The 27,612-nt window shown below is 47.1% G+C and overlaps 3 protein-coding genes across 3 annotated transcripts in view; 2 read left to right on the top strand and 1 right to left on the bottom strand.

Annotated features, from left to right (window-relative positions):
• Positions 1-1,832, bottom strand: part of ppfia4 (PTPRF interacting protein alpha 4) — a 102,557-nt gene extending 100,725 nt beyond the window's left edge. The window contains 2 exon segments of the mRNA XM_056301802.1: positions 1,532-1,570; positions 1,572-1,832. Of these exon segments, the coding sequence (XP_056157777.1) occupies positions 1,532-1,570; positions 1,572-1,832 (300 nt within the window).
• Positions 1,833-7,899: 6,067 nt separating this feature from the next.
• Positions 7,900-18,386, top strand: tmem183a (transmembrane protein 183A). Its single transcript, XM_056273897.1, has 8 exons — positions 7,900-8,086; positions 11,297-11,386; positions 11,952-12,122; positions 12,285-12,444; positions 13,898-14,078; positions 14,419-14,499; positions 16,287-16,439; positions 16,645-18,386. Exons 1-8 carry the CDS (start codon positions 8,023-8,025, stop codon positions 16,828-16,830), a joined length of 1,086 nt encoding a protein of 361 aa, XP_056129872.1. The 5' UTR covers positions 7,900-8,022; the 3' UTR covers positions 16,831-18,386.
• Positions 18,387-21,593: 3,207 nt separating this feature from the next.
• The window catches only part of tfeb (transcription factor EB), a 55,000-nt gene continuing 48,981 nt past the window's right edge, over positions 21,594-27,612 (top strand). The window contains exon 1 of the mRNA XM_056301797.1: positions 21,594-21,827. The gene's annotated coding sequence lies outside the window, so the exon portion shown is untranslated. The remainder of the gene's footprint in view (positions 21,828-27,612) is intronic.

Genomic DNA, 27,612 nt, shown 5'->3' with positions numbered 1-27,612 from the left:
TCTCCTCTCTCTCTCTCTCTCTCTCTCTCTCTCTCTTCTCTCTCTCTCTCTCTCTCTTCTCTCTAGTGTGTGTGTGTGTCTCTCTCTCTCTCTCTCTCTTCTCTCTAGTGTGTCTCCTCTCTTCTCTCTCTCTCTCTCTCTCTCTCTCTCTCTCTTCTCTCTAGTGTCTCTCTCTTCCCTCTCTCCCCTCTCTCTTCTCTCTAGTGTGTCTCTCTCTTCTCTCTCTCTCTTCTCTCTAGTGTGTCTCTCTCTTCTCTCTCTCTCTCTCTCTCTCTCTCTCTCTCTCTCTCTCTCTCTCTCTCTCTCTCTCTCTCTTCTCTCTCTCTCTCTCTCTCTCTCTCTCTCTCTCCTCTCTCTCTCTCTCTTCTCTCTAGTGTGTGTGTCTCTCTCTCTCTCTCTTCTCTCTAGTGTATCTCTCTCTCTCTCTCTCTCTCTCTCTCTCTCTCTCTCTCTCTCTCTCTCTCTCTCTCTCTCTCTCTCTCTCTCTTCTCTCTAGTGTCTCTCTCTTCTCTCTCTTCCCTCTCTCTTCTCTCTCTCTTCTCTCTAGTGTCTCTCTCTCTTGCACATACATCAACAAACAGTGCTCTATGTGACATCATGAAACATATTTAGGCTAGGGGGTCAGAGGGCTAACACAGCTTGCACACACACACACACACACACACACACACACACACACACACACACACACACACCCACACACACACACACACAGACACACACCACACAATACGCAGGTGTAAAATGTATATAAGCTGATTAAAGACAACCCTGCTATATCTATTTGTACATGCCATAAAATAGCTAATTTGGACAATCTACAGTTTGAGTCAAGCTAACACACGCAGAAACCTGCTGTCCCTGCTGTCGACGCTGGTGTCGTGCAAGTTTAAACAAGTCCTCATCCAACAGCGGCTCACTGTAATCAGGTGACAGTGACAGGCCCTACCATATAGGCTAACAGCATCAACAACAAGGTTAGGGCAGAGAGAGACAGACAGACAGACAGACAGACAGACAGACAGACAGACAGACAGACAGACAGACAGACAGACAGACAGACAGACAGACAGACAGACAGACAGACAGACAGACAGACAGACAGACAGAGAGAGAGAGAGAGAGAGAGAGAGAGAGAGAGAGAGAGAGAGAGAGAGAGAGAGAGAGAGAGAGAGAGAGAGAGAGAGAGAGAGAGAGAGAGAGTATCCAATCCAGCCATGAGTAAACCATACCCTCCTCACCACACAATGCTCGCGTGTCGGTCCATATGGCACTGAATGAGAAATCGTGTCGAGAATAACTCAGCATCAATTCCAGATATGAAATTTCATCACTTCAAGAGATCTCGTTCCTCCTTCACACCACCCCCCCCCCCCCCGGCATGATGCTGCCTCCTATAAGCCCTACACTGGCAGAGGGGCCATCTCAACCATCTTCCAACCTCTACAGCCTACACGTCCCTCTTCCATGCAGCCCAGTAGCCCCCCCCCCCCCCAGTAGCCGGGGGGGGTCCCCCCCCCCTTCATCTCACCTGAGGCAGCGCGGCGTTGATCTGCCGCTGGAGCGCGTCCCCTCTCGTGCAACGCGCCCTGCAGCTTGGTCTGGGACTGGATGAGGGTCTCCTGGGTTTCCCTGAGGGACTCCAGCAGCTTGTCTCTCTCGTCCAGCATGTTGACCATGAGCTGCTCGAAGTTGGCCTCCTGCTCCGACCCGTTCAGAACCCCGCCGCCGCCGCCGCCGCCCCCGCCGCCGCCGCCGCCGCCGCCGCCGCCTCCCCTCGGAGGACCACCCGAGTCTCCCTCGGTAATGGTCGGCATCACCTCGCACATCATCTTCGCTCCGTGTAGGTCTGTGCAAAGCTGCAGGCAGAGACCACCGTGTGATGGCAAATGACGGGTTGGGCAATACTTAAAATACCACCAATAACCCAGCAGAGGGCCTTATTTATGCCCGTGGCAAGGCACAGCCTCGAATCTCGCATCGCCCCCAATGCAACCAACCAACCAACCACCACAGTGAATATCATTCATTATCTCCCCCCCCCTCCTCCCCCATCGAGCCTACGGCGACATCCCTGCTCCCGGCTTACCTAATCAGTGAAATCGGAATGATGAAGTGACCTCTCGTCCATATTAACCGACGTTCCTTCACCTCCCGAGCAGATCCGCCCTGCCCAGCGCGCCGTGCACTCACATGTAGAATCCCGGCGAGAGATTGATTGACAGCTCGGAGAGGGTCGCGTTCGGCGTGGTCGCGGCCCGAAGCGCAGCGACCATAATACAGACGAGGGCGCTCACGACACGCGTGACGGCGGATGAGGTTCAAACCCGCGCCCCGGCGCCGCTGTGGCGCCTTCTCGGAGGTGGGAGCAAGGGGAGAGAAAGTCGTATCTGCATCCGTCCTCCTCCTCCGCTGCCGTCTCCTCCACACACACGCGCGCACACGCACACGCACACACGCCGTCACCGAGCCCGACCCTCACTCCTCCTCCCACACACACGCGCGCGCGCGCGCGCGCGCGCTCGCATCCACACACGCGCTGGGGGGTTCTGCAGCTGTCACTACGAGGCTGCACGGCTGGGGGGGGAAATGAGGGAGCGACTCCAAGCTAGCGGTCTACGGGATTTGCGCCACACAGTCCGCTAACTCGTTCGATCCGCTTTCGTTTGGTCGAAGCCCTTCGCAGCGCCGGGATGCTGCCGCGCTAACTAAACCCGGTTCCTTCCACAGGGGCGGTTTCACCTCCTCGCACCATCAGCACCACCGCCACGCACGTTCGCCGCCGGCCACATCATACGCGTTCTAGTGGCGGGTCCCTGAGCCAAACCACAACAGGCATGTTGCGCCACACGACGGCGTGCAGCGCCCCCTGCAGGATGCAGGATGAGCTACACTCTACTCGGTTAGAATAGAATAGATTAGACTAGAATGGACTGATAAACATCAATCCATCCATCAATTATCCAAACTGGTTATACTCAGGGATAATGGAGCCTATCCCAGCAGTCATTGGGCAGCAGGCGGGGAGACGCCAGTCCATCACAGGGCCGAGAGACACACACACACACACACACACACACACACACACACACACACACACACACACACACACACACACACACACACACACACACACACACACACACACACACACACACACACACACACACACACACACACCTAGGGACAATTTAGTATGGCGGAGTCACCTGACCTACATGTCTTTGGACTGTGGGGGGAAACCGGAGCAAACCCACGCAGAGACCATGCAGACTCCACACAGAGGACGATCCCCAAGACTAAACCACCCCGGGGCTCGAACCCAGGACCTTCCTGCTGTGAGGCGACCGCTCTAACCACTGCGCCACCGTGCCGCCCCCGATAAGCATATTCGATTCAATCCAACTTTCTTGCCATTGCTCAGCGTACATGTGCAGCCAACAACGAAACATGGGATTTCAGGACAGAGCAGTGGCATTGCAAAGACAGAAAGAAAGAAAGCCACTTTATTTTGTCACTCTACAGGTTACAGTGACATTGGTTCTCTGCATGTAACCCATCCTGTTGTAAAGGAGCGGTGGGCAGCTGCAGCGCCCGGGGACCAACTCCAGTTCTTCTTTCCGTTGCCTTGCTCAGGGGCACAGACAGGAGTATTAACCCTAACACGCATGCCTTTTTGATGGTGGGAAGAAACCCACACAGACACGGGGAGAACATGCAGACTCCACACAGAAAGGACCTGGGACGGCCTGGGGTTCGAACCCAGGACCTTCTTGCTGTGAGGCGACAGTGCTGACCACTGGGCCACTCCCAGATAGCAAAACTGCTGTGGCCCGGACCCGTCCCACACTGAGACTTTCATCCGGCCTACATACCGCGTGGAATGATGGCACTTGTTTGCCAGATCTGGGCCAGAACCAAGCCGTAGCAATGCCGCATGTGCCACATATTTGCCAAAGGTGGCCAATACTTATTTTGTGATATTTCCAGTTCAAGTTCAGGTACTTTATTTGTCACATGCACAGAAATACAAAGCAAAACAGGCAGTGAAATGAAGCAGGGTACTCCGTCTGTCATTATTTGAGCCATATTCACCATTTACCACACGGGCCACTTCAGGGTCACATCCAGATGACATGTTGCCCAGAGCGCCGCATCTTTGCCAAAAAAGGCCCACATTTGATTTGGCATGTTTGGGCCATATTTGCTATTATACATGTGGGCCACTTCAGGCTCACATCCATTTTGTCAGGGCCAGATGAAGGCCGTCTGTGCCGCATCACTGCCTGAAGTGGCCCACATCCGGATGCTGTCCGGGCTGTGCCGGCAAAGTGCAAAACAGGTGAAAGAAACCATCATGTTCTAGCGCCATTACTAGCGTTAATAGTATTGATATAGTTAATGTTTTTTCTTATATGGGGCAAGTAGAACAAGTATTTACGAGGTGCATGTCCACCCCCCCCCCACACTTATCAAGCACGAAACAATTAATGTAGGGTATTCAGCAAGTGGGGAAGCCAATACAGATAAGCATCCCCTGATTAAACAGATTTGTCTTTTCTCTGCACTTTCCAAATTCTGTAATAAAGACATGTTTTTCTAGACCATGCAGACCCGTGCAAGTCATGGCATTTCACAAAGAACCTCTTAAACGTGACCCTAATGGTGTATAACCCTGCATAGAGCATACAGCTTCGACTCCTGATCCCCCCCACCCCCCCAAGCTCGTCTCTCTGCTTAACAGTGTCAACACACATTGTGGTAAAATTAGCATTGGAGTAAAAAAGTTTGAACTTTTTTTTTTTTATCTCTGTTGTCCAAGTCCCATGCTGCAAGTACTTGCATGGCCCTGCATGTGTCATGCCACCGCAATCTTACATTATTGTATGTAAAATGAAAAAAAAAATAATATTGTGTGGGGGTTTAGATGAACAAAATGGGTTTTTAACTGATGCTGCTGTCCAGAACAAGTGCAACGTGAGAGCAGGTGGACTCGGCGTCAAATAAAGGCTCGCAAAGTCTCATTTGTCCACCGTGATCCATTTCAGGGAACCCGGCGTGTTCGGAGGAAGAAAGGTTATATTTGGAGGAGTGGTAATTTCAGCCACTTGTCAAAGTTCTTCCTGTGCATTGATTTCCAGATGTCTACTTGATACTTTATTTTTAGGCACATTCCTGGCCTTTTAACATTGTAACGTATCTCCGTTAGAATTTAGCTCCAGCTCCACGTCAGTTTACCTTTCTAAGGGAAGGGTGCAGGTCATGAGGTAAACGAATAAAGGTTTTGCAGATTTGTATTTTAATTCTCTTGTGACAAAATAACAACTGGTGTTACCATTAGTTCTTCCGATGATTCATGCACTTTATTAAATAATTGCGTTTTTAAAGGTCAGTATAACGATTCTTAAAGTTAACTTGACATTTTGATTGCAGGACATAGCCATGCCCAGATATTTTGGCTATGGCCCTTTAGCTTAGTTTAATTTTGGACGCAGTCGTCATTGACAGTGCGTACAGGAGTAGACTTTGTCTGCCATCTAGTGGATATAAACTGTACTGCGTCTGTGAAGACGGCAACAGCGTCTGCTCACGCGCTCTTGCGTCGATCAAAATTCAAACGCAGTTCTCAAGACGTGTGGCCACATCTTACTGATAGATTTCTCCAAATTTCACTTTTTAGTCATAGAATTATCAAATAATTATAGAAAATTGCGAGAGTGTTTTTGTACATCAGCGGAGATGCGGAGGGAATACGAGTAATAGTAACTTTTGGAACTGTGAAAGATTTAGCATATTTCCCTAAAAGGTGGAATGTTTAACTGGAGTAAGGAATCTATGGTGTAAAATTAATGCAAAACAAATAAGGACTGGACAAAATTTATTTCAATGTTGTTGATGTGTCGAACAGAACTATTTATTTTATCTTGAAATCTAACACACCACTAGTCTAAATACAAATTTTTCCCATGTTATACTTTCTATTAATTGTTTTATTAAGGACAGAGGGAGGAACACAGGGTGACGTATAGGAGTGGAGGAAGGCCCACACAGGTGGACTTTATCTTATTCACGACGTGCGACCTGAAAGGGAGTCTAGACTCCAAGGTGGTGGCAGGGGAGAACGTAGGCAGCATGATTTTGGAGATCAAGAAGAGGAAGAAGGTGAAGGCAGAGCCAAGGATCAAATGGTGGAGGTTGAAGAGGGAAGACTGTTGTGTGGAGTTCAGGCAGGAGTTAAGACAGGCACAGGGCGGTAGTGAAGAGTTGCCGGATGGCTGGGCAACCACTGCAGAAACAGTGAGGGAGACAGCCAGGAAGATACTTGGTGTGTCATCTGGACAGCTGAAGGAAGACAAGGAGACTTGGTGGTGGAATGAGGAAGTACAGTATAGTATACAGAGGAAGAGGTTGGCAAAGAAGAAGTGGGATAGCCAGAGAGATAAAGAAAGTAGACAGGAGTACAAGGCGATGTGGCATAAAGTGAAGAGAGAGGTGGCAAAGGCAAACGAAAGGGCGTATGGTGAGTTGTATGAGAGGTTTGACACTAAGGAAGGAAAAAGGGACTTGTATTTATTGGCTAGACAGAGGGACCGAGCAAGGAAGGATGTGCAGCAGGTTAGGGTCATCAAGGATAAAGACGGAAATGTGCTGACAAGTGAGGAGTGATGAATGAATGAAGATGAATGGAGAGAATGAGAGAGAGAGAGAGAGAGAGAGAGAGAGAGAGAGAGAGAGAGAGAGAGAGAGAGAGAGAGAGAGAGAGAGAGAGAGAGAGAGAGAGAGAGAGAGAGGTTGGATGGGGATAGTGAATCGGGAAGTGCGGTGGATTAGCAAGGAGGAAGTGAGGGCAGCTATGAAGAGTGGAAAGGAAGTTGGTCCAGATGACATCTGTGGAGGCATGGAGATGTTTAGGAGAGCAGGATGTTTGTTTGTAGGATTTAGCTGTAGCAAGTTGATCAGCCACAGCATGAAAATATGGGAAAGAGTATTGGAAGCTGGTTAAGAAGAGAGCCGATGATTTGCGAGCAGAAGTATGGTGTCATGCCACGAAAGATCACTACAGATGCGATGAAGAGGAATGAAAGTCAGTAGGAGCAAGACGGAATATGTGTGAATGAGAGGGTGGACAGCAGAATGGCGAGGAGGCAAGGAGTAGAGATTGACAAAGGCGGATGAGTTTAAATACTTGGAGTCAACTGTCCAAAGTAACGGGGAGTGCGGAAGAGAGGTGGAGAAGAGAGCACAGGCAGGGTGGAGTGGGTGGAGAAGATTGTCAGAAGTGATTTGCGACAGATTGGTACCAGCAAGAGTTAAAGGCAAGGTTTACAAGATAGTCGTAAGACCAGCTGTTATATGGACAATGGCACCGACGAAAAGACAGGAGGCGGAGCTGGAGGTGGCAGAGTTGAGGATGGTAAGATTCTCGTTGGGAATGACGGAGAAGGACCGGATTAGGAACGAGTATATTAGAGGGACAGCTCAGGTTGGACGGTTTGGAGACAAAGCAAGAGAAGCGAGATTGAGATGGTTTGGACATGTGCGGAGGAGAGATGCTGGGTATATTGGGAGAAGGACGCTGAATTTGGAGTTGCCAGGCAAAAGGAAGGCCAAAGAGGAGGTGTATGGATGTGGTGAGGGAGGTGTATGGCGTGACAGAGCAAGATGCAGAGGACTGGAAGAGATGGAAATGAGTGATCCGCTGTGGCGACGCCTAACGGGAGGCGCCGAAAGTAGTTGAAGTAGTAGTAGTAGTAGTAGTAGGTTGTAATAACCAGCAGATGGCAGGAGCGGCGATGAGAATGTCTATTCTGCCGAAAATACCAGAAGAAGAAAAAAAGGCAAACTACCGGCTGTAGTGTCGCGTTGTTTGCGAGACTTGTCATTCCATGATGGCTGAAGATCCCGGAGGAACATTTTTCAATTTCTCAGTCATTTTTCTTTCTTTTTCTTTACCTCTGCTTGTCATAGAGACATGGCAGGACTCGCAGTCCATTTAAGCGTCCACGGATCAATTGTGTCGTCATGCCCAAGAAAGGGAACCGAAAACGGCTGAAATTTAGGGCCGGGGACGTCTGCTCAGAATCAGGTAGCTTAACATTTAGCAACCAAGCTCGCCCGCCCGCCTACTTCCGCTTATCATGTTGCGCGCTATCCATGCCTTGCGGCGATGCTCTTAAGTTCTAACGGCAAAGCATTCCCAATCGGAAAATTTCAGCAGAAAGTCTAAATAGTAGAATTCCAAAAGAAAAGCGTTCTCCAATTTGAAATTCACAAATAAATCGGTTCTAAAAGAGGTGCTAAACACTTAAACGTGGTTTGTTTGTTTGTTTGTTTGTTTGTTTGTTTGTTTTAGCTGTAGGCTAAATGATGTGGCTGTACGGTGATGAAAATTCCAAAATGCTAGCCTTCTCACTTCTAGAATTCCAATAGGAAAAAGTATTCCGAATTCAGGAATTGCGACAGAAAAAAAAAGCGTTCGAAATTCCGTTGGGACCCCAGTCTACTGCCACCACTCTATTGAATCCCATCAAAGGGTTGTGCTTAAAAGAAAATGTGCCTAACAGAGAAAAAGCTGGTGTTGTAAATTCCCCCCTCGTTCGGAATATTGGGATATAGTGTGTGTTGTATTTCAGTCAGGCGCTTTGGCCTCCTCAGCGGGGTCCTAGTTAAGCCAGACGGGGGTTTCGTGACGTCGTGAATTTGGTGAGCGCGTCTGTGTATCGCCCCTTAACGGAGACTGCCTCGGTGAAGAACGTGAGTTATATGTTGTGTTATGTGGGATAAATGTTATATGTTCTTCACATTGTGGGCTTCAAAGCGTCTGTGACCCACGTTTGTCGTCTGAAGCTGTTCAATGCTACCGTATATTGCACTGTGTTTACGGGTGTATTTGTGTTGAATGCTAGTTAAGCTAGTCTTGTTAGCCATTCGTGCTTAGGTTGTATTTCTTATTCTGTCTTTCAGAAAACCATCCAGCTGTTCTTCTGCTCACTGTACATTATTTGTTCGTGGATGTGTTCAACCCTTGGTTGTACAACTTTAACCGGAACTGTTCCTCTGCCCCCCCCCTCTAACTGCTTTCTGACCCCCCCCAACTGCTTTCTGACCCCCCTCTAACTGCTGTCTGACCCCCCCCCCCACTAACTGCTTTCCCCCCCCCCCCACTAACTGCTTTCTGACCTCAGTGCTGGAGACCTGGCTGGATAACATTTGGTTAAAAACATCTTGTGTTGGAATTGTGGTGGTATTTTTTTTCCCAGTTTGTTAGGGCAATCGACATTTTTAGAGTGAGAATTTCCTCCCAATGACTGCTGGGATGGGCTCCAGCATGCCCGCGACCCTGAGAGCAGGATAAGCGGTTTGGATAATGAATGTTTTATATTTACAGTTTTTTTCTTCTACTTTTTTGTGGCCTGATACGACGTTACTAAATAAACAGTATCTCTAGTTAGTAGTTGCCAAAACCTTATTTTCAATAATTTGTCTATCAATATTTGAAGTCTTATCAAACCAACAAAAAAAAAGTCCTGAAATGTAATTGACATATTTTCTCAGAATTGTATATCCATTTCGGATATAATCATGCAGAAACAGTAGAGTGGATATGCAATCACTTTATTTGTTAAGAAATAGATTTTGAGCAGTCAGCCGTAGACTTAAGTTGAGCATAAAACACAAATTTAGTCTCAACAGAACCTCGAATGCCCTTAAAATGCCCCTGATGATGTCAGCTGCAAGGCATGGATTAATGGATACAGCCCAGGTTCCAGAATTGCATTGTGCATCATTTTAATGACGCAACTGTTTGCCTGAGTCCATTCACTCCTAATCAAGGAAGAACATCCTCATTTAGTGACACTTTGAATGAGATACCAGTTTTCAAGTGACTATTTTCATGTTCTCGATTTGGTTGATATGCCGCTGTTTACAGATTCAAATTACCTGATCTACGTGGAAAAACTCAACTGATCAGCTTGTACTTACTTTCTATAATATTCCTGTTCCTGCTGGTATTAAGATGCAAATGACTCATGAAATAAGAGTAAACTAGAAGAGTGCAGATCCCCGTCAGGCATATCTCCCCTTCTCCGGTGTTTGGACATGGCGACAAACCATGCCTTTTTTCACCTACCGGGTGAAGGGGAAATCCGGAGGAAGTGTTTGCATATTTCCCCTTTCTCCGGTGCTCGGACTTGGGCAAAAAACCAGCTGATGTGTCAGCACTCAATTGTGGTATAAGACAGGTTTTTCAAAGGTTTTGAATCACCACAACCACGAGAGGTCCTTGATTGTACAGTCATAACTGCAGGAAATTATTAGGCTGACAGGCCCAGTAGTATGCAAGATGAGCTGCAGACTAGCGGTTACATGATTGTGTAATTATACAACTCTAGTACTACTCCTTCCCTGAAAACCTCGAGCTCTCAGTTATTCACAGGGGAGGGGGTGCTGCGGGAGGTGTCTTGCATCACTTAAAAGACTATGCAACTATGGTGGGGTTGGTCTCAGCACGTAGAGCAAAGCATAAAATGAATGATGTGATATGAAGGTAACACTTGGTCTTCCCTTACGCAATGGTGAAGTATGGATGATTTTATGATATTTTAATGTTATTGTTACCAGCATTCTACAGTAGCCGAAGACAGAATGTTAAGTCAGTCCAAGTGTAGGTAGCTTCAGTCAAACATGGCGCTGGAGTGTGGGCATGTGGACACAATCAGGGTAGTCAAAATCAGGGTTAAGGGTTGGGATGGGTGTCGACACGCCCAGGCTCCAGTGCCTTTTGTCTGCGGCTGCCCATTACTCTGTCAGTCTATGGATGTGGGGCCTTCTAGGCGGACCCTTGCGCATGCATGTTACATGCGCATAGTTGACTTCGATCAGGCAGCAACAGAGAGCAGGGTTGGTTGAACAAGCTAGAGAATGAATGACGAGAGGGAGCGGCGATAGCGAGAACAAACTTTTTTTGAAGGTTTTTAATCACTGCAACCACGAGAGGTTCTTCATCATACAGTCATAACTGCACAAAATTAAGGCTGATAGGCCAAGTAGTTTGCGAGATTAGCCGCAGACACACACACAGAACGTATAATCCCCTCCAGGCTAACTTCCTGGCGGGGATACAGATGAGTCATATCATTTCTCACTAGCTTGAGGACAAAAGAGGTCTTGAGATGAGGGATTATAGCCAGTGAGATATGTGTGTTTGTGTGTGTGTGTCTGAGAGACAGAGAGAGAAGAGATCTGAGTATTCTCAAATCGCACAATCAATAGAAAATCTTTTTTTGTTTTATAGTGACTGTTGCTGATTATGCCAATGCTGACCCAGCCGTTGTGAAGTCTGGGAGAGTGAAAAAGGCAGTTGTAAATGCAGTGGAAAAAGAAGGTAAACTGATTTTGTTCAGGGGAATCAGGGAAAAGCATGGTTCCTTGAGTGATATTAATCTAATTTGTCTTATGGATGAAGGTTGCTTTGCACCAATATGAATATGTCCTTTGGGTCTCTGCAGGATGTCCATAGGTCGTGAAAAAGTCTCTAAATCATCAAAAAATACTCTATATTATATATATTTAAAGGTTTTCAATACATTTGAGTTTAATATTATTTGACTTAATTTCAGTCGTGATGGTCTTACAGTTGTTGTGGCTTCATGTTGTTCTTTTTCCATTAAGAAAAGGGTAAATGCTAAAGAAAGGACATAATTATTGAAGGACATAATTGCCCATGCTACACTATGTTTAATATGTGTAGTTTTTGTTTTCGAATGGTCTTTGCTTTTACACTGTTGGAAGTTTTTCCTCAGTCATTAGTTTAAATTTGTTGCATATTTCATGTTTAATAATGTTGGAACGTTCTTGAAATAAAAGTTTTGAATGTATTTGATGAAACTTGCAGACACCCTGCGCTGGAAATATGATGCAGATGTTTATCTTAACACTGTGTTTCTCAGTAAAATTGCTCTGCGGACTGGAAGCATCCCAGGGTGCTGTGCAGGAGGTCCTTTCGTCTGCAGCGAGAATTAGAGGAGATTCCTTGGAGAGTAGTGATGACCTTTCCCAGGAAGAAGATGACGAAAACGAAGCAAGAGCAGCATGCAAGAAAAAAAACAAGCGAAGAAAAGGTTGTTTTCCCCCCAAAATGTCTTTGCTACAGGGACTCAGTACTGTCTGTTTATAGGGTCTATCATCCACATTATAGGTTATTTAATCCTCCTCTCTCTAAAAGAAACAACAATGATGCTGCCAGTGAATTTATGCTCATCTGTGTATGTTGGTCCTAACAGAGAGCAGTGAGAGCAGTGATGGGGGAGAGTATCCGGTGGATATCTGGTTGGTTTTATCCTCCTATATCAGGCCCGAGGATGTGGGCAGATTTGCTCTAATCTGCAGGAATGCCTGGACTGTTACCTGCACTGCTGCCTTCTGGACCAGACTCTACAGAAGGTGTGTTTGGGACGATTGCCCGGCCTTGTCTGCCCTCCCTCTGTGCTTTATGTGTTGGACTGGACTGGACATTTAGTTGATTTCAGTCAGGGGCCAAATTAATGGGATACAGAAGTGAGATGGCCGGTTTTCCCTTCATCTGGCGTTGTTTTTCCACAGACTTAGACTATAGCTCACTAAGGCCCATTTTCATGGTGGAGGTCAGTAGGAGTGTTTGGTATATCAAATACCCTTTCTTGGGGGCGCGGGGTTGTTGTATTTCCATTGGCAGGACCAACAGTTAAGCGCTAACTAGAAACCTAACTTTGCTTTGAGAGTGACATCATCCCAGGCAGGAGACGTTAAGGTTAACCATTAAGGAAGCCAGCTTAATTAAAGGTAACTGTCAGTCAAATGATGATGAGAGTAAGCAGGTTTTAGTTTAGATCTGAAGGAAACTACAGAATCAGCCTCTCTGGTATTAGCAGGAGGATGATTCCAAAGAAAAGAGGAGCGATAAGATTATGCTCTGCTAACTGTTGAATTCTTATTGGCTCAGGGAACAGAAAGGAGGCCTGTGCCTTGGGATCGGAGGGTGTTGTGTGGTACATTAGGATTTATAAGGCCTGATAGATAAGGATGCAAGGAGTAGAGGTGATGAAGGTGTATGAGTTTGAGGTCAACTGTCCAAAGTAACGGGGAGTGCAGAAGAGAGGTGAAGTGGGTGGAGAAGAGTGTCAAAAGTGATTTGCAACAGAAGGGTTAAAGGGAAGGTTTACAAGATAGTTGTGAGACCAGCTATGTTGTGTGGTTTGGAGACAGGGGCACTGACAAAAAGATAGGAGGTGGAGCTGGCGGTGGCAGAGTTGAAGATGCTAAGATTTTCATTGCGAGTGACGAAGAAGGACAGGATTAGGAACGATTATATTAGAGGGACAGCTCAGGTTGGACGGTTTGGAGACAAAGCGAGAGAGGCAAGATTGAGATGGTTTGGACATGTGCGGAGGAGAGATGCTGGGTATATTGGGAGAAGGATGCTGAATGTGGAGCTGCCAGGGAAGAGGAAAAGAGGAAGGCCAAAGAGAAGGTTTATGGATGCAGGTGGCTGGTGTGACAGGAAGATGCAGAGGACAGCAAGAGATGGAAACGGATGATCCGCTGTAGTGACCCCTAACGAGAGCAGCCAAAAGTGGTAGTAGTAGTAAGGTCTGATAGATAAAACGGCCAAGTCCATGTAGTATTTCATACAGCAGTAACACTTTACAGATTAATCTAGCATGGATAGTGAGACAGTAAAGCTGAGGTTACCATTGACAGTAACATCACCATGAAAGCGATATTGTGTTCTTGCAGATAACAGGACTTTAACCAGGAAAAACCAATCCTAGTCCATTAGTGGGTTGTACTGGATGACAGATTAGTATTTATTTTTTATTTATCCTCTCATGGTTTCCTTCACCTCTCTCACCCATAGACACTACAATATGGATGCTGAGCTGCCGTTTCGCCTCCAGCCTGACTCGATAGGCAGGATGCGCTGTTTACGGGCCTGTGTGATTCGCTCCCTCTTCCATTTGTATGAGCCGTTCTGCTTGCGAGTCTCCAAAATTCCTGCCTTGCCTGAATCCACGCCCACAACTTTGCTCAACTCGAAGGTAAACAGACAAAATCTTAAAGTGTGGAGTAAAACATACAGTGGTAGGGAGCTTATACTGCACGTGTTCATTCATCCTCACTGAATTTGCATCTCATGTTCAAGATGCATACGAGGCACATATCGTGGGTTTTTTTGGGTGATACCTTGGATTGATTAAAAATCTATTTATGAATGATAATGAAATGCTCCTTGACATCCATCATTCTCTTGAAAGTATGCTAGGTAGAGGTTGAGTGAAAACAAACAACAAAAATATAAATGATGTATGTTAGATAAATATTTATTTTGCACCTAGACCATCATTGTGGAAACACCCTGTGTTGTTTGTCCTGTTGCAGTGTTTGCTGTTCTGGATCAAAAAAGTACCGGGAACACGGCCAGAGGCCATGTGGGAGTTCAACTTCAAATTTATGAAGCAGGTAAGTGGCTCGCCCGGTCTGCGTTTCTCTTCCATGCACACTTCTGTATCCGAAGCTGACAGTGCATTGGCCACTGCTCTGTGGATGTGAGAGTCTTCACTGGCCTCACAATTTGATGACGATTCACCCGTCAACGATTCGATTGCACGATGCATTTCAATCTGTCGCCTCCTCAATTTTCTATATTACTGCACGTGACTACTTTTTCATCAGTTAATACAAGCAGTCAGATGAGTCTGAAGCAGGGCTGTCAAAATTGGCCGAAAATGACATTCGATTATTCCTTCTAAAAAAAACAAAACACATAGGTTCGAACCCATTCGAATATAGTTTTACGCATATTTTCGAGACGTGCCCTCGGGTTGCTAGTTGTGGGATGGTAAGCTAACTGTAGCTTATATAGCTTGCATAAGACTTTATCTTGAGGTTCCACAGTTTTTCCATTTTTTTTTTTTTTGGCCAGAATCTGAAGTATTTCCAAACAGGGCTTTTTAGATTGTTCGGAGTGAAAATCACTCTCTGCGGCTGAGTTGGGTTGTGAGCTCTGCCATCTGTACCACGGTTGTTGTTGAATTATTCGCTTGTTTCAGTTTGACCTAAATTTCATTTTCAACCACTGAAAGTGGCGTTGTGTGACTCCTGTCCGTCATGCAGCGTATTCAGTACAGCGGCCAAGGCCCTTGCAAGAATTCGCAAGGCTGACAGCTGCGGTAGTGCTGCTGTTTTTTTCCCCACAAACGAATATTAATATTCACACTCAAATGTCTGTTTTTTTTGTTTTTTTTTACAATTTGGTTATATATTTGAATGTGGAATATTCATTGACAGCCCTAATCTGAACTCCCTTTTTATTTAGAAAGTGCTTTCAAAAAGAGACTACAACAGTCTATAAAATAAAAAGCTGCATCTTTTCAATACCAGTGTCTGTGTGACCCATCTCACTGCGTAACATTACAAAAACAAAACATAAATCCTTCTGTAGTGCATTACAAGTGTGTTGCAATCTCAAAAATAAGTTTTTCACATAGCAGCTCTAAGACACTACTTCCTGAATGTGGCAAACATCACAAACTCCGCTAAGGGGCCCGAGTAGCCCTCTGAACCCCGCTCGTGGTGAGGATTAGGGATTGGTGGAGGGTAGGCGCACGCTGGTCTGCTCAGTGTGGTGTGCATGCAGCCCTGGATATCTGAGGGTGGTACAGACCTGTCATTGCTGAATCTCGCGTGGCTGAATGCCACTTGCCTCTCTCAAGAAGTTGGACGCCAACCAAACGAGGCTGCATGCCAGAGTCACTCGTTATCGGAAATAACCAGACAAATTAATCCGCCAACTAAGAATGGCCATGCAGCACCACTCACAGAATCAGGAAAGAGCTATCAGTCCTTTTTGTGTCCGGGCCAGTTGAGATTTCCCATGTTGAGTCAAATTAAGCCACAGGCTTCACTCCTGGTGCTGCTCTTCCATCCTAAGTTTCAGCTTTGCAACCATACTCCCCCAGGTTTCCTGGACGCTGCCTGGCGGGGCTTGGGTATAACGCTGTCGGATCGCTAGTCGGCATCGTTTATGGTCGGAACTATAACAGTATCTAATCGGAAAATCAGCAATCAACGTTGGTAGCTTATAATTTTTGTGCGATTATGTTCTGTCGCAGCATCGATGCAGAATCATCCACGTCCGCATCGCGATACATCTTAGAATCGAGAAAGTTCCACACCACTACTGCTCTCATGATCCTGTATACCATGTCTGTAGTGTTTTTTTCCTCTTGTCATCTCCCTCTCAACAGGGATACACTAAGAATGGCAGTGCCAAGTCCCTGTGCATACCAAGGCAGTATGAAGATGTCCATACGAACTCTGACTCGGACTGTTACCTACTGCAGGTCACCACCCTCAACTTCATCTTCACCCCTGTGGTCATGGGTATGACCCTCACCCTGGTTGGTACTTCAGCTCGGGTTTGAGCTCTTAACTCTCTGTGTATATAGCAGCTACTGCCAATTCAAGTCCTGTCTCTTGGATACCTCCTACTTTAGTTGGTAGTTGACTTTGTTTTATTAAGGCCTAGGTTTTGCTGTGTATGATGCCATTTAGTAAAAATGAAAAAAAAAAGTCTTCAAAGCGCTGTCTCTGCCTTTTCCCCAGTTCACCATCAACGTTAGTACAGACATGCGCCACCACCGCGTCCGCCTAGTCCTCCAGGATGCACCGCTCCAGCGTGGGAGGAAAAGAGGGGATCAGGGAGGGACGCAGGTGGTGCTGGATCCTGTACACAGTGTGAAGCTCATGGACTGGTGGCATCCACAGTACCCCTCCTCTCCTTGCACTTAGAACCCCATCCTCATGGAGATACGAATCCTCAAACCAAGAACCATGCTATTCATGATCTAACCCCCCCCCCATGTCTGCAGCACCACTCAGCCCAGTTTGCATATGTTTACATCTACGGTATCTACAGATGCAAAATTTCTAAATTTGAATTTTTTAACAAGGTCCAGGCTTTGCGAAGCCCCTTATAAAATCAGGAGCCTTGATGTTCTGTAGTCTTACAACAGTCCTCAGCTTCAGCAGCCCCATTCTCTAGCCACACATGTAAGACCGAAACTTTTATATTAGCAGGTAAAATCTTCTATGAGGCTTGAAAAAAATTAAGAGGTCCTGCTTTCAACCTCTCATTAAATATTATTGCACGTGGAATCTAGAATCTTAACACCCTATTTTCCTTCTTCCAGAAGTGTAAACGTGGGGTCAACAAGTTAATTTTTTTCACTTTCCCCATTTAATTTAATTTAATTTAATTTCTGCCCACCTGGGAAGTTTTTATGGGCTTGGCTTCTGCATTTTTTGAATGTGCAGTATACATATTTAATGTGGTTTAAGCTATAAACACCAGCTTTTAATTTCCTTCTTTAGAGAAATATCTTTTCTTTTTTTTTGTCCATATATGTAATTTGATGCAGCTTCCATTTTGTCATTTAACTTGAATCTATGTTTGATGACTTGGGTATTACTTGCATTGCTGTAGACTGAAGAGGCCAAAGAGATTTACCTCAAATATGGCAACTCATCTGCTGGTGTGAACACTCTTCCATGACTTCAGATGATGTTTTTTCTTGACCAAAAGTTTTATTTTCAAGTTGGCGTAAATTCTCTCCTTGCTGAGAATGAGCCCTCTTCTTCTGTGCCGTCAGCTGTGAGATCTTTCTCCACAGTTTGAAAAGCTGATGGCGTGATGCTGGCATTAGGTCTCTCAATTTACAGTGGTCAGTCTCATTTTTATTGAATGTCAGTAGAATGTCAATCAGATGTTCCGTTTTTAGTGCTGCAGAGCAGGAGGTATTTGTCCCTGCGTGCTCCGTCATATACAGTCAGCGTCATTTCATTTGACTTTATTTATGTTCATCGTTTTGATTGAGATGAAGTGATTTTTGAATGATCACATGTAGATGTTGAAAAAAATTGTTGGTTGGCAGCTGTCCTTTAGTAAAGGACACCTGGATGTTTCTGACTAACATCAGTTGGAAATTGACTCAGCATGTGGTCGGTCTGGTATTGACAGGCGTGAGTTCCACTGATGAGCCAACTTAACTGCACTGAAATAAAGTCAAAACTGCCATTTGAAAAAGCTACCTGTCTTGAATAAAATGGTAGCCTAATGCATTTATCCTGTTGTTCAGAAAGGTGCGATATAAATTAAGTTTATTATTATTGTGCTCATACAGACACCGGCACTACGTCTCACCACTTCCACCTTGTGGCCAGGTAGGGGACTACGTGTGTTGGAACACTTGGCTTACCTGCAAAGGTGGCTGGTAGGTGAAAAAAAAAATTACTGGCCAGACAGTTTTTTTTTTTTTACTAGCCAAAAAAGAAAATAAATTGCTTTTTACCCATTGTAGTTTGCTATTATTACTACTTGGCGTGTCAACTTCGTCTCGTATGCGTTTTCAGTATTATAGTAGTGCGCTTCAACGGAGAGGACAGTCATACTCGCTTCGAGTGACCGCCGATGATGATGATGATGATGCAGAAATACTGATTCAACTGTTTCAACACCAAAGTGCAACACATTTGAGTTAATAAATTAAGTGGTATTTGTCTTTAAGTGCAAGAAGGCTAATGTATTGTAGCGAATTCGGGGGACAACGCAACCACAGGAACTGCCGCGGCCGGGACGCGAACCCGTATCGCCCGCACCGCATGAGGCATCGCTAACCGCTAGACTAAAGGGTCAGACCTGCCAACCGCTAGACCAAAGGGTCAGACCTGCCAGCGGCCAGCGTGTCTACCAATCCATGCACGTTACACTATTAAGGAGTTTGAGAATGTAACCATTATAGAGGAATGAACAATAGCATAAAAAGTAAAAACCAAGTTCAGGGTCATAGTTCGTGTCAGTATGTTTCTATTCTATGGCAGCATGCTCAGTCTTCTTCAGGTCGCCCTCAAAGCGGGTTTCCTCCTCTTTGCCTCACGTTCGGCGGAGGAGGCGAGGAGGGAGCGCTGGCATAGGCCGTGTGGCAGCAGTGGTTCCTCCGGCCTGACGTTCGCCTGTTTTCTTTCTCCTTTCTGGGGCGCCGCTCCCGCAACGGATCTGGGTTTCGTTTCAGCTGCCCGGATGACAAGTGCCTCAAATACTATTGTAACGTGCATGGATAAGAAGGCACGCTGGCCGCTGGCTCGCGGGTCTGACCCTTTAGTCTAGCGGTTAGCGATGCCTCCTGCGGTGCGGGCTATACGGGTTCGCTTCCCGGCCGCGGCAGTTCCTGTGGTTGCGTTGCCCCCCGAATTCGCTACATTGGTGTCAGAAGTGGGATGGAGCGACCGTAAGGCCATCGGAAGCGCATGCGCCCTGAGGCGTGAAGGAGTTGATATGCTTAAGCGCGGGGACGCGCTTCCCGAAGGAGGGGGGTAGTGTAACGTGCATGGATAAGATGACACCCTGGCCTCTGGCTCGCGGGCCTGACCCTTTAGTCTACCGGTTAGCGATGCCTCCTGCGCTGCGGGCGATACGGGTTCGCGCCCCGGCCGCGGCAGTTCCTGTGGTTACGTTGTCCCCCGAATTTGCTACAGTATCAAAGAAAAAACTGCCCGATCTGGTGATGACGCGATCACGTAGTACACACGACACGCGCAGCCTGGCTTGATTTAAGTGACGTCAAACTTGCCAGCGCGTGTAGGAAATTCTTTTTTCTTCTTCTTTCCCCTTACCGGCCAGAGTGGCGAGTGGTCGCCAGAATTTACTCGCCAAAGACTAGATGTACCCACATTTGGCGACTGGCAAGTGTTAATTTTGGACCCGTCGACTGTAAAAGACCCGGGAACCCGTTTCCCAGGGGGCCTCGTGCGGGTGTAACGGAAGCAGGGGCGGATCTACAGGGTGGCAAAGGGGTGGCAGCTGCCACCTCTGGGACACCAGTCTTGCCACCCCTTTGCCACCCCAGGAAAAAATCTCTAGATCCACCACTGAACAGAAGTAAATCTAACTGTGACCTCCTTTACCAAGTAAACAACTCACTTTTTCCTCATTTCACTTTCTCTCTTTTTTTTTTAACCAAATGCAATTTGCGACCAGAGTCGGCCAGTAGCTTGAGAGTGCATGTCACGTCAAGTACACTAGTGTGAGTGCACAATAGGTAGTGACGACTAATGGGAGATTCCCATGCTTGGAGACTTCCCCAAAGCCCCCCCCCCCGCCAATTATATTTCACAAATTCCAAAAATCAGTCTTCTGTGATTTAGGTGTACTCTTGTGATTTGCGCATTTCCCTTAGGATTCCCCCTAATGGGCCCTCTGCACTCGCAGGTGCCCGCGATTCAGTTTCACTTTGGTCTTTTCAGGCCAGTTAAAATGGGTACAAGGTCATGAGACACTTGCCAAAAAACTCACCGAGGCTTGGGTGCCAGTGTGGGTGTGAGTGCAAGTTATCTGTCGACGGTAAGCGGGGGTTTTGTTTTCACTACTTGGATTACCATCCACATGTTAAGGGGCCCGATTAAATATATTGTAACGTGCATGGATAAGAAGACACGCTGGCCGCTGGATTGCGGGTTTGACCCTTTAGTCGAGCGGTTAGCGATGTCTCCTGCGGTGCGGGCGATACGGGTTCGCGTCCCGGCCGCGGCAGTTCCTGTGGTTGCGTTGTCCCCCAAATTCGCTACAATATGTTCAGTAGTCGCCATTCACAAAAAACGTGTTCACGCGTCTGAATACACATTTGTAAATAATATTGGCCCCATAGTGCAGGGCCTTGTTGGAACATGCTACTCCGTTTGTAGATGTCGGTTTTATTTGTTTAGCGTTGTTGACGCCATATTTCTCTCATGCACGTGCATGTAAAGATACGGCCTCTCACATAAGGACACACGTGTCAGTGACCGTGCAGTGTGCAATGTTTGTTTTGCTGCCCAGCACAGCAGCCAAGCCCTCAAATCTAGAAAGCCCAGTTAGACGGTCCCTTCAATCAGAGTCTTGACAAGTCTTGACAAGTTGTAAGGTTATTACGTCATGCATTTAACGCCTGCAATGTATATGGACTCTCCAAAAACAGGACGTAACAACGCAGCGCGATTCTGGCTGTTCGGCCAAAGATGGCTGTAGCCTTTATATGCCGATGCAGCCAGCTTGACGTCCTGATCCTTACATTCAAACCATGCTGGACCACGGAAAACACAAAATGGTGCAACCAACCGGCAACTCGGCACCGGACTAAGAAAAGCAGCTGAGCAGTAAAAAAAAAAAGGCGCAGAGACAACGCGCAAGCCCCGCGTGCATGCGCCTTGTGCTCGGGAGTATTTTAAAAAAAGCCCTTTGGTGGCAGAGGGGGGGGGGGGGACTTCTCACCCTTGCAGTCGACAGGCGTCGCGTCATTGCCCGAATATACCACGGAATTTGTTGACGGCGTTCAAAAAAAAAAAAACAAAAAAAAAAACAAAAAAACCCCCAAAACTACACTTCCCGTGCGCCGTGCGAGCGTGGTCATTGGCTGCTCGCGCCGTCACGACGGGCGCAGGTGACCTCACTCCCGCGAGTTGTCACATCTCGAGCGAGCGAGCGAAAGGAAAACAATCCGCCAGCCGCGGGACCGGAGCGCTGCCGTGCGTGCGCGGCGTGTGACTGAAAGCAGAAAACGCGCCAGGAGACATGACCCCTTTCACATTTCGTTGAAAACCAAACAACAACAACAACAACAACGAGAAACCGACTTCTTCTCCTCGCTGCGTGAGTGACAGCGGCGTCGCTGGCAGAGCGGGCCGAGGGAGAAGCGGCTGTGCGCGTTCCTCACGCCTGACTCCTCAACTCGGCTGTCTGACCTTCACAGCAGCGGGTAAGTTGCTCCTTTCTCCCCCGCAGACAATGAAATCCGCGCACTTCGCCGCCCCGTGCCGGCTGGGCCGGCCGCGCTGGCCGGCCGGCCGGCGCGGGGCGGGGCGGGGCGCGGGGCCGGCCAAACTTCGCAGGTGAACGACTCAAATCCTAAATTTGTACACAGGAAAACGCGGCGTTGCGTTTAACAAGTGGTTATTTATTATTTATTTTTTTTGGGGGGGGGGGGTCAGGTTAATCTGAGAGTGACAGTCTGTGGAACACGTGCAAAACCTGGGGGGAGACAGAGAAGAAGAAGAAGAAGAAGAAAAGAGGCTCGCGCGTGTCGCATTTTTATTTGTCCGCGACACTTTCCAGATGTTATTCCAGAGCGTTTAAATGAGCCGCGCGGCCCCACGAGTTGAGACGTTTGCTGCGTGAGCCGCTTTGGCCAAAAGCCTCGGCAAACGCGTCCCTCGGTCGCAGCCGACAGAACTGCTGTCAGGGGGTTTCGACGGGCGAGCGTCGCCGAGACGGACCACCGCGTGCCGTTCCCCGGCAGAGACGCCTCGCTCGCGGCACGCGGCTATCTATAAACGGCGATTGTGATACTCGGCTTACGTAACCGCAACTCTGCACGAAAGTCCTGCGCGGAGCCTGCTGAAAGATATGCGGCCCGAGTCTGTCAGGACCCCCCCCCCTCCCCATCATACCCCTTTCTTGCAGATTTAGCATATCTCATTTCTTTATGTGGTGAAGGTGATGACGGCGGTGGTGGTTGGACGTCGGACTTGCCATGAAGCTCATTGGCCGCCGTCTGTCTAAACTTGAGAAACCAGATCTTAGTTTCAGCCAATGCCGCACAGTCCAGTCTGAAGTGCGCCCAGCGAGCGTTTGCCAATTCAGAACGTGTACACGTTACTCCAGGTCACACCAGCACAATGCTTGACCCCAGTCCCTGACCTCTGACCCTCTGCCTGGCCCGTGTTTTCATCCATGCCATTCGCAAGAGAACATAATAAGGTTCAGAGGTCACGAGAGCGGATGGGGTCAGCTAACAGTGACCACTTACAAAGACTGTAACCGATGATTCCGCCATTTCCCCCCCCCCCCAAGGTGCCGGTTTTGGAGACAATCTCTGATTGTTGATTTGACCCATCCACTTCCCCCCCTCCCCCTTTTTACAGGAAATGTGCTTTGGAGATCGTGTGAACCACGTTATGCCAACGACACACAAAGTCTGTGATAAAAAAGATAAATAAATAGAGAATTTGAAGACTAGCGTGCTCCCACCGAGCTGAGTTTTGCCACGCGATTATACTGGTTCTCCAAGGTCAGTCAATCATAATCTGACCTTTTCCTGCCACATGAGGCCCTGCTACTGTATCGTTTCTGTTTAGCTAATGTGTGTATTATTTCACCCACGTCTGGTATGACGGACCGACAGACAGAGATATTCCACTGAGGGAAGAATGAACATCTACCTTATCTCTAATATCTTGACTGGTGATTGTTGGAACAGATACACACAGGACTTACTTGCAGGAATTTCCCGAATCTCCCTTGTCATAAGTATGCAGACACAAAGGAGGCTATAGAATGTGTTTGTGTTGTTGCATTGGAGTTTTAAGTTAACTTATATGGAAGTCTTGTAGACAGACAAACACACACGATGAATGTGCTGTTGTTGGCATGGCTATTATCCGGTATGATTGGTGGGAGACTTTATATGTTACGTAAGTGCTGACTAGATGGAGAGGTAGTTGAATATCAGCCATGGTCAAACCAGGTTAATTCTGATTTTCCATTCTCCTGGCAGGATGCAAAGCCCCCCCCCCATCTATCACTGTCTGCACTTCAGACACATAACTTTGTGAAAATATGAACAGGCACTAGAATTGCATAACTTTCTATTTATTTATTTTATCTAACCTTTATTTAGGCAGGTAGTCTCCTTCTCAAGAGAGACTTGGTCAAGACAACGGCAGCAATACATCACGAAGTTACAGACAGACGGGACATTCAGTACAGAGACAAAATAGAACACAAATCAAAAAAGCGATAAGTGCAAAAGTGCCAAAATGGTAGTCAGATTTCAGCTACTATGTACAAGAGCAAACCCCCACAGACACTCTCCAGATTTTGTAAAAGTAGTTTAAAATCCCCCAGGGGAATCATGCTGGACAGCCTCAGTTCCTGCTGTAGCGTGTTCCACGTTGAGGGGCCGGAGTAGGAGAAGTCATTTTAACCAAATTCTGTATGGACTGAGGGGATGGAGAGAGTGATGAAGCCCTGGGAGCGTACGCTATGGCGGCACTGTTTACGTGACGTGTAAGTGGATAAATAAGCGGGCAGCAGTCCAAGGATGGATTTATAAATGAAGTAATACCAGTGCTAAGTTCTGTGCATGGATAATGATGAACAATTAATGAAAGAATACACAGTACAACAGTGTATGAGGGGTTTACAACCGGCTGCGTCTCAGAGCTCCGTGATAGACATTGTCCAGCAGATGAAGACAGTGAGCTGAGACGTTCATGTACAAAACATCCCCATAGCCTAGGAGAGGCAAGAAAGTGGCAGCAACAAGCCATGTCCTAGCATTAAAGGAAAAACAGGATTTCTTCCTAAAAAAGAAGTCCAAATTTAATTTCAATTTCCTTAAAATATGATTAATAGGACATTTAAAAGAAAGGCTATCATCAATTGTGATACCTAAATACTTGTAGGTTGTCACAATCTCAGTAGGGTTACCTTGTGCAGACATGATGCAAGGAAGAACAGCTGGCACCATCTTGTTTTGTTTTTTAAGAAAAGAACATGGCCTTGGTTTTGTCTGCATTTAAGACTAGTCTGAGATGGAACAGCTGCGACCGAATAGCGTCAAATGCAGGCTGCAGATGTTCACATGCCAGGGTAACAGTGCTTGCACAATGTACAATAGTATCATCGGTATAAAGATGTACAGAAGCATTAATATTTTGACCCACATAATTTACACAATTAGTGAAAAGGGTGGGTCCTAAAACTGAACCTTGTGGCACACCTTTGGTGACATTGATAAAGCTGGAGGAAATACCACTGAAATGCTTACGGCTGGCGAGGCAATTTGAGAACCAACCTACAGTTTGGTCTGACAGGCCTATCTATATTGAATAATGTCTGGCATAGTCAACGGTATCAGTCAAATGTCTTGGACAAATCAATAAAAAGGACAATACAATAGTTCTTGGTGTCCAAGGCCTCCACAATGTCATTTACTACTTTCATGGCAGCGGTTACTGTGCTGTGCTGCTTCCTAAAACCAGACTGGTGAGGCGATAACATGTCGTTCAAGCACATTTATTCCTTGTTTTGGTCATTCACCAGCCTCTCCAAGGACCTTAGCTAAAATAGAGAGCTTGGAAATGGGTCTGTAGTCAGTCATTCAACACCACGTGATCCCCGCCTTTCAATAAGGGAAGAATACAGGCAGTTTTCCAAACATCAGGAATGACATCGTCTTGTATAGAGAGATTAAAAACATGCAACACTGGCTCAGCTATATCTGCAGCCAGGCGTAAGAAGTAAGAAGGGAGATTTTCAGGGCCTGCCGATTTTCTAGGGTCTAGGCCCTGTAAGGCCTTACAAACCTCCCTAACGGAGAAGAAGAACTTAATCAGAAGGGAAGATCCACTGTGGAGAGACTTCGCTTGCCCCATTGAGTTGTCAGTGCTTTTTAACGTTATTTGATGAGAAGTGAATGAGGCTAAGTATTTGTTATCCGAATTAATACTTTTTGTCATGCGGCATTTCTTCTATAATGTACTTATACAACCGTTGGAATACATCTCGTCTCTGTTGCACTGCACAACAGTATGTGTATCTGCAGCCAGCTGTTATCACGGTGTCGGATGTTGGCCGCTGACAGGCTTATTATGAAGAATTCATTTGGACACTAACAGTTCAGAGGCTGGTAGATGTTGCTGAAGTAAGGACAGACCATGTCCAGTGTTTCTTGATTATATCAGGTTGCAGGCTCCATTTTGATATGTCCTACGATAACGACTGCTCAGTGTTAAGTTTGTTTGAACCTCCGTCTCTTTTCTTCTCCTTTCTATAAATGTGGAAACGGATTTGAAAATAACCCCTCTCTCTCTCTCTCCCTCTCTCCCCCCCCCCCCCCCTCTGTCTCTCACATTTTCCTTATCCCGTCACAAACCTAAAAAGCTGCTAGGGTTTAGAGTGTGCCAGCGGAGCTGAGAAGGGGACAGATGTAAGCGGAGGAGTCAACAGGGTAGCGGTGTACCTAGTGTGAGGGTACAGGGGTCGGTAAACACACTGAGCTGTCAAGTCACTGTCGGTGAGGTCAGAAGTCAGCAAGCCAGTATGCAGAGCGGCGCTGAAGCCAGGCGGGGGGATCGCCAAACCGTAGCACAGCTGCGCTCTGCTTGCTTGGCCGGCGAGGGTAGACGAGAGTCAGGTTTCAGCTCTCTGATCCACACTGGAGATTTGGCCTTTACGGTTTGGAGACCAGCTCGTTCTGACTTCATGGTAAAGTTTCAGACCGCTTTCGAGCTCGACAACATCTCTAGTCCCTGGTTCACGGAGTTGCACATCGGCCATGGGAGATAACTGCTTTGTCATAGTGCATGCGTTGGTGTGGGTGCAGCTTGCAGTGTGTATGGGGAAGTAAATCCACGTGTGCGTGTGGGTGGGTGGGTGGGTGGAGGGGGTGGGGGTCATCTCTTCGGCCTCATTGGATCCATGTCCGCTTGTAAGTGACGGTGATGGGTTTAATTTCCTCCAGGTAAACAGAGGCATACGCGCGCAGACACACAAACGCACACACACACACACACACGCACACACACACACACACACGGATCCACGGGTACAGTCGCACACTAGCCAGGGCCGGTGGATGTACTCTAGTGTGAAAAATCGGCCGGTGTGTGCAAACACAGCTTCACCCGTTCGCCATATGGACACATATCCTATGACTAGTGCGGTGTGTTTTCTCCCGTGTGGCCTCGGGACCAGCGCGGGTGTGTAGGGGAGCCGTCCCGAATGTAGTCTACGTTCATTTGCCTATGATAAGCCCATGTGTTTTTACGGTCTGGACCTTTTTTAAAATGTTCTTTTCTTGAAAAACCAAAATGCTTAATGCTTGGGGGGGTCGGGGGTGGGGGGATGACCGCTTTGGCATGTGACGGATGACAAATGGACACATGATCTCACCAAGGTGGGCGTAGGCTGGGCATTTTAGGCATATGCCGAATGTGTGACTCAGGTTCCTCATCTTAGCATCTTCTCGGAGTTTCACATCCTCTTTTTGACTGACAGGCTGCAGTGAAGGTCTGTTGGAGTCCGTGTTGTCATGCGGTTAAGTCTCCTGCTTCATCTGTCAGCAACGGCGCGCAAGCAGGGCTGGAAGGGCCGTTTTCATGTCGTTCGGTTCACTTGTGTAACAACCCGGGGGTCGTTCTATCGCCCATGCCGTCTGAGCCACCACCCTTCTAGTCCCCATGTGGATCCTCATGTGATGAGTTACAGATTTGTGATTGAGGGCCTGCAGCTTTCTCTTAGCTCTCGGTCGCTCGCGTAGCCTTTTCGCGCGCGATTCACAAGAACTTGACGCGAACGTAAAGGAGATGCACGTTGTCCACTTTCACTCCTCCGCTCGTGCAAACTCGAGCGGCCTCGCCGCAAAATTCCCATCCGATTTGGAAAAACTTGATTTCCCTTTAAATATGTAAAAAAACAAACCCCCCCCCCCAAAAAAAAACAACAAAAAAACTCAAGTCTTTGAGTCAGTTTAATTTGCT

The sequence above is a fragment of the Lampris incognitus genome, chromosome 2, assembly GCF_029633865.1.
Source record: "Lampris incognitus isolate fLamInc1 chromosome 2, fLamInc1.hap2, whole genome shotgun sequence".
Classification (NCBI taxonomy): domain Eukaryota; kingdom Metazoa; phylum Chordata; class Actinopteri; order Lampriformes; family Lampridae; genus Lampris; species Lampris incognitus.
This window is presented reverse-complemented; position numbering and strand designations above follow the sequence as displayed.

Coding starts and splice junctions, on each gene's coding strand:
- tmem183a (XM_056273897.1), top strand. CDS start 8,023: ATGCCCAAGAAAGGGAACCGAAAACGGCTGAAATTTAGGGCCGGGGAC. Junction 8,087..11,296: donor GGACGTCTGCTCAGAATCAG/GTAGCTTAACAT, acceptor TTTGTTTTATAG/TGACTGTTGCTGATTATGCC. Junction 14,079..14,418: donor CAACTTTGCTCAACTCGAAG/GTAAACAGACAA, acceptor GTCCTGTTGCAG/TGTTTGCTGTTCTGGATCAA.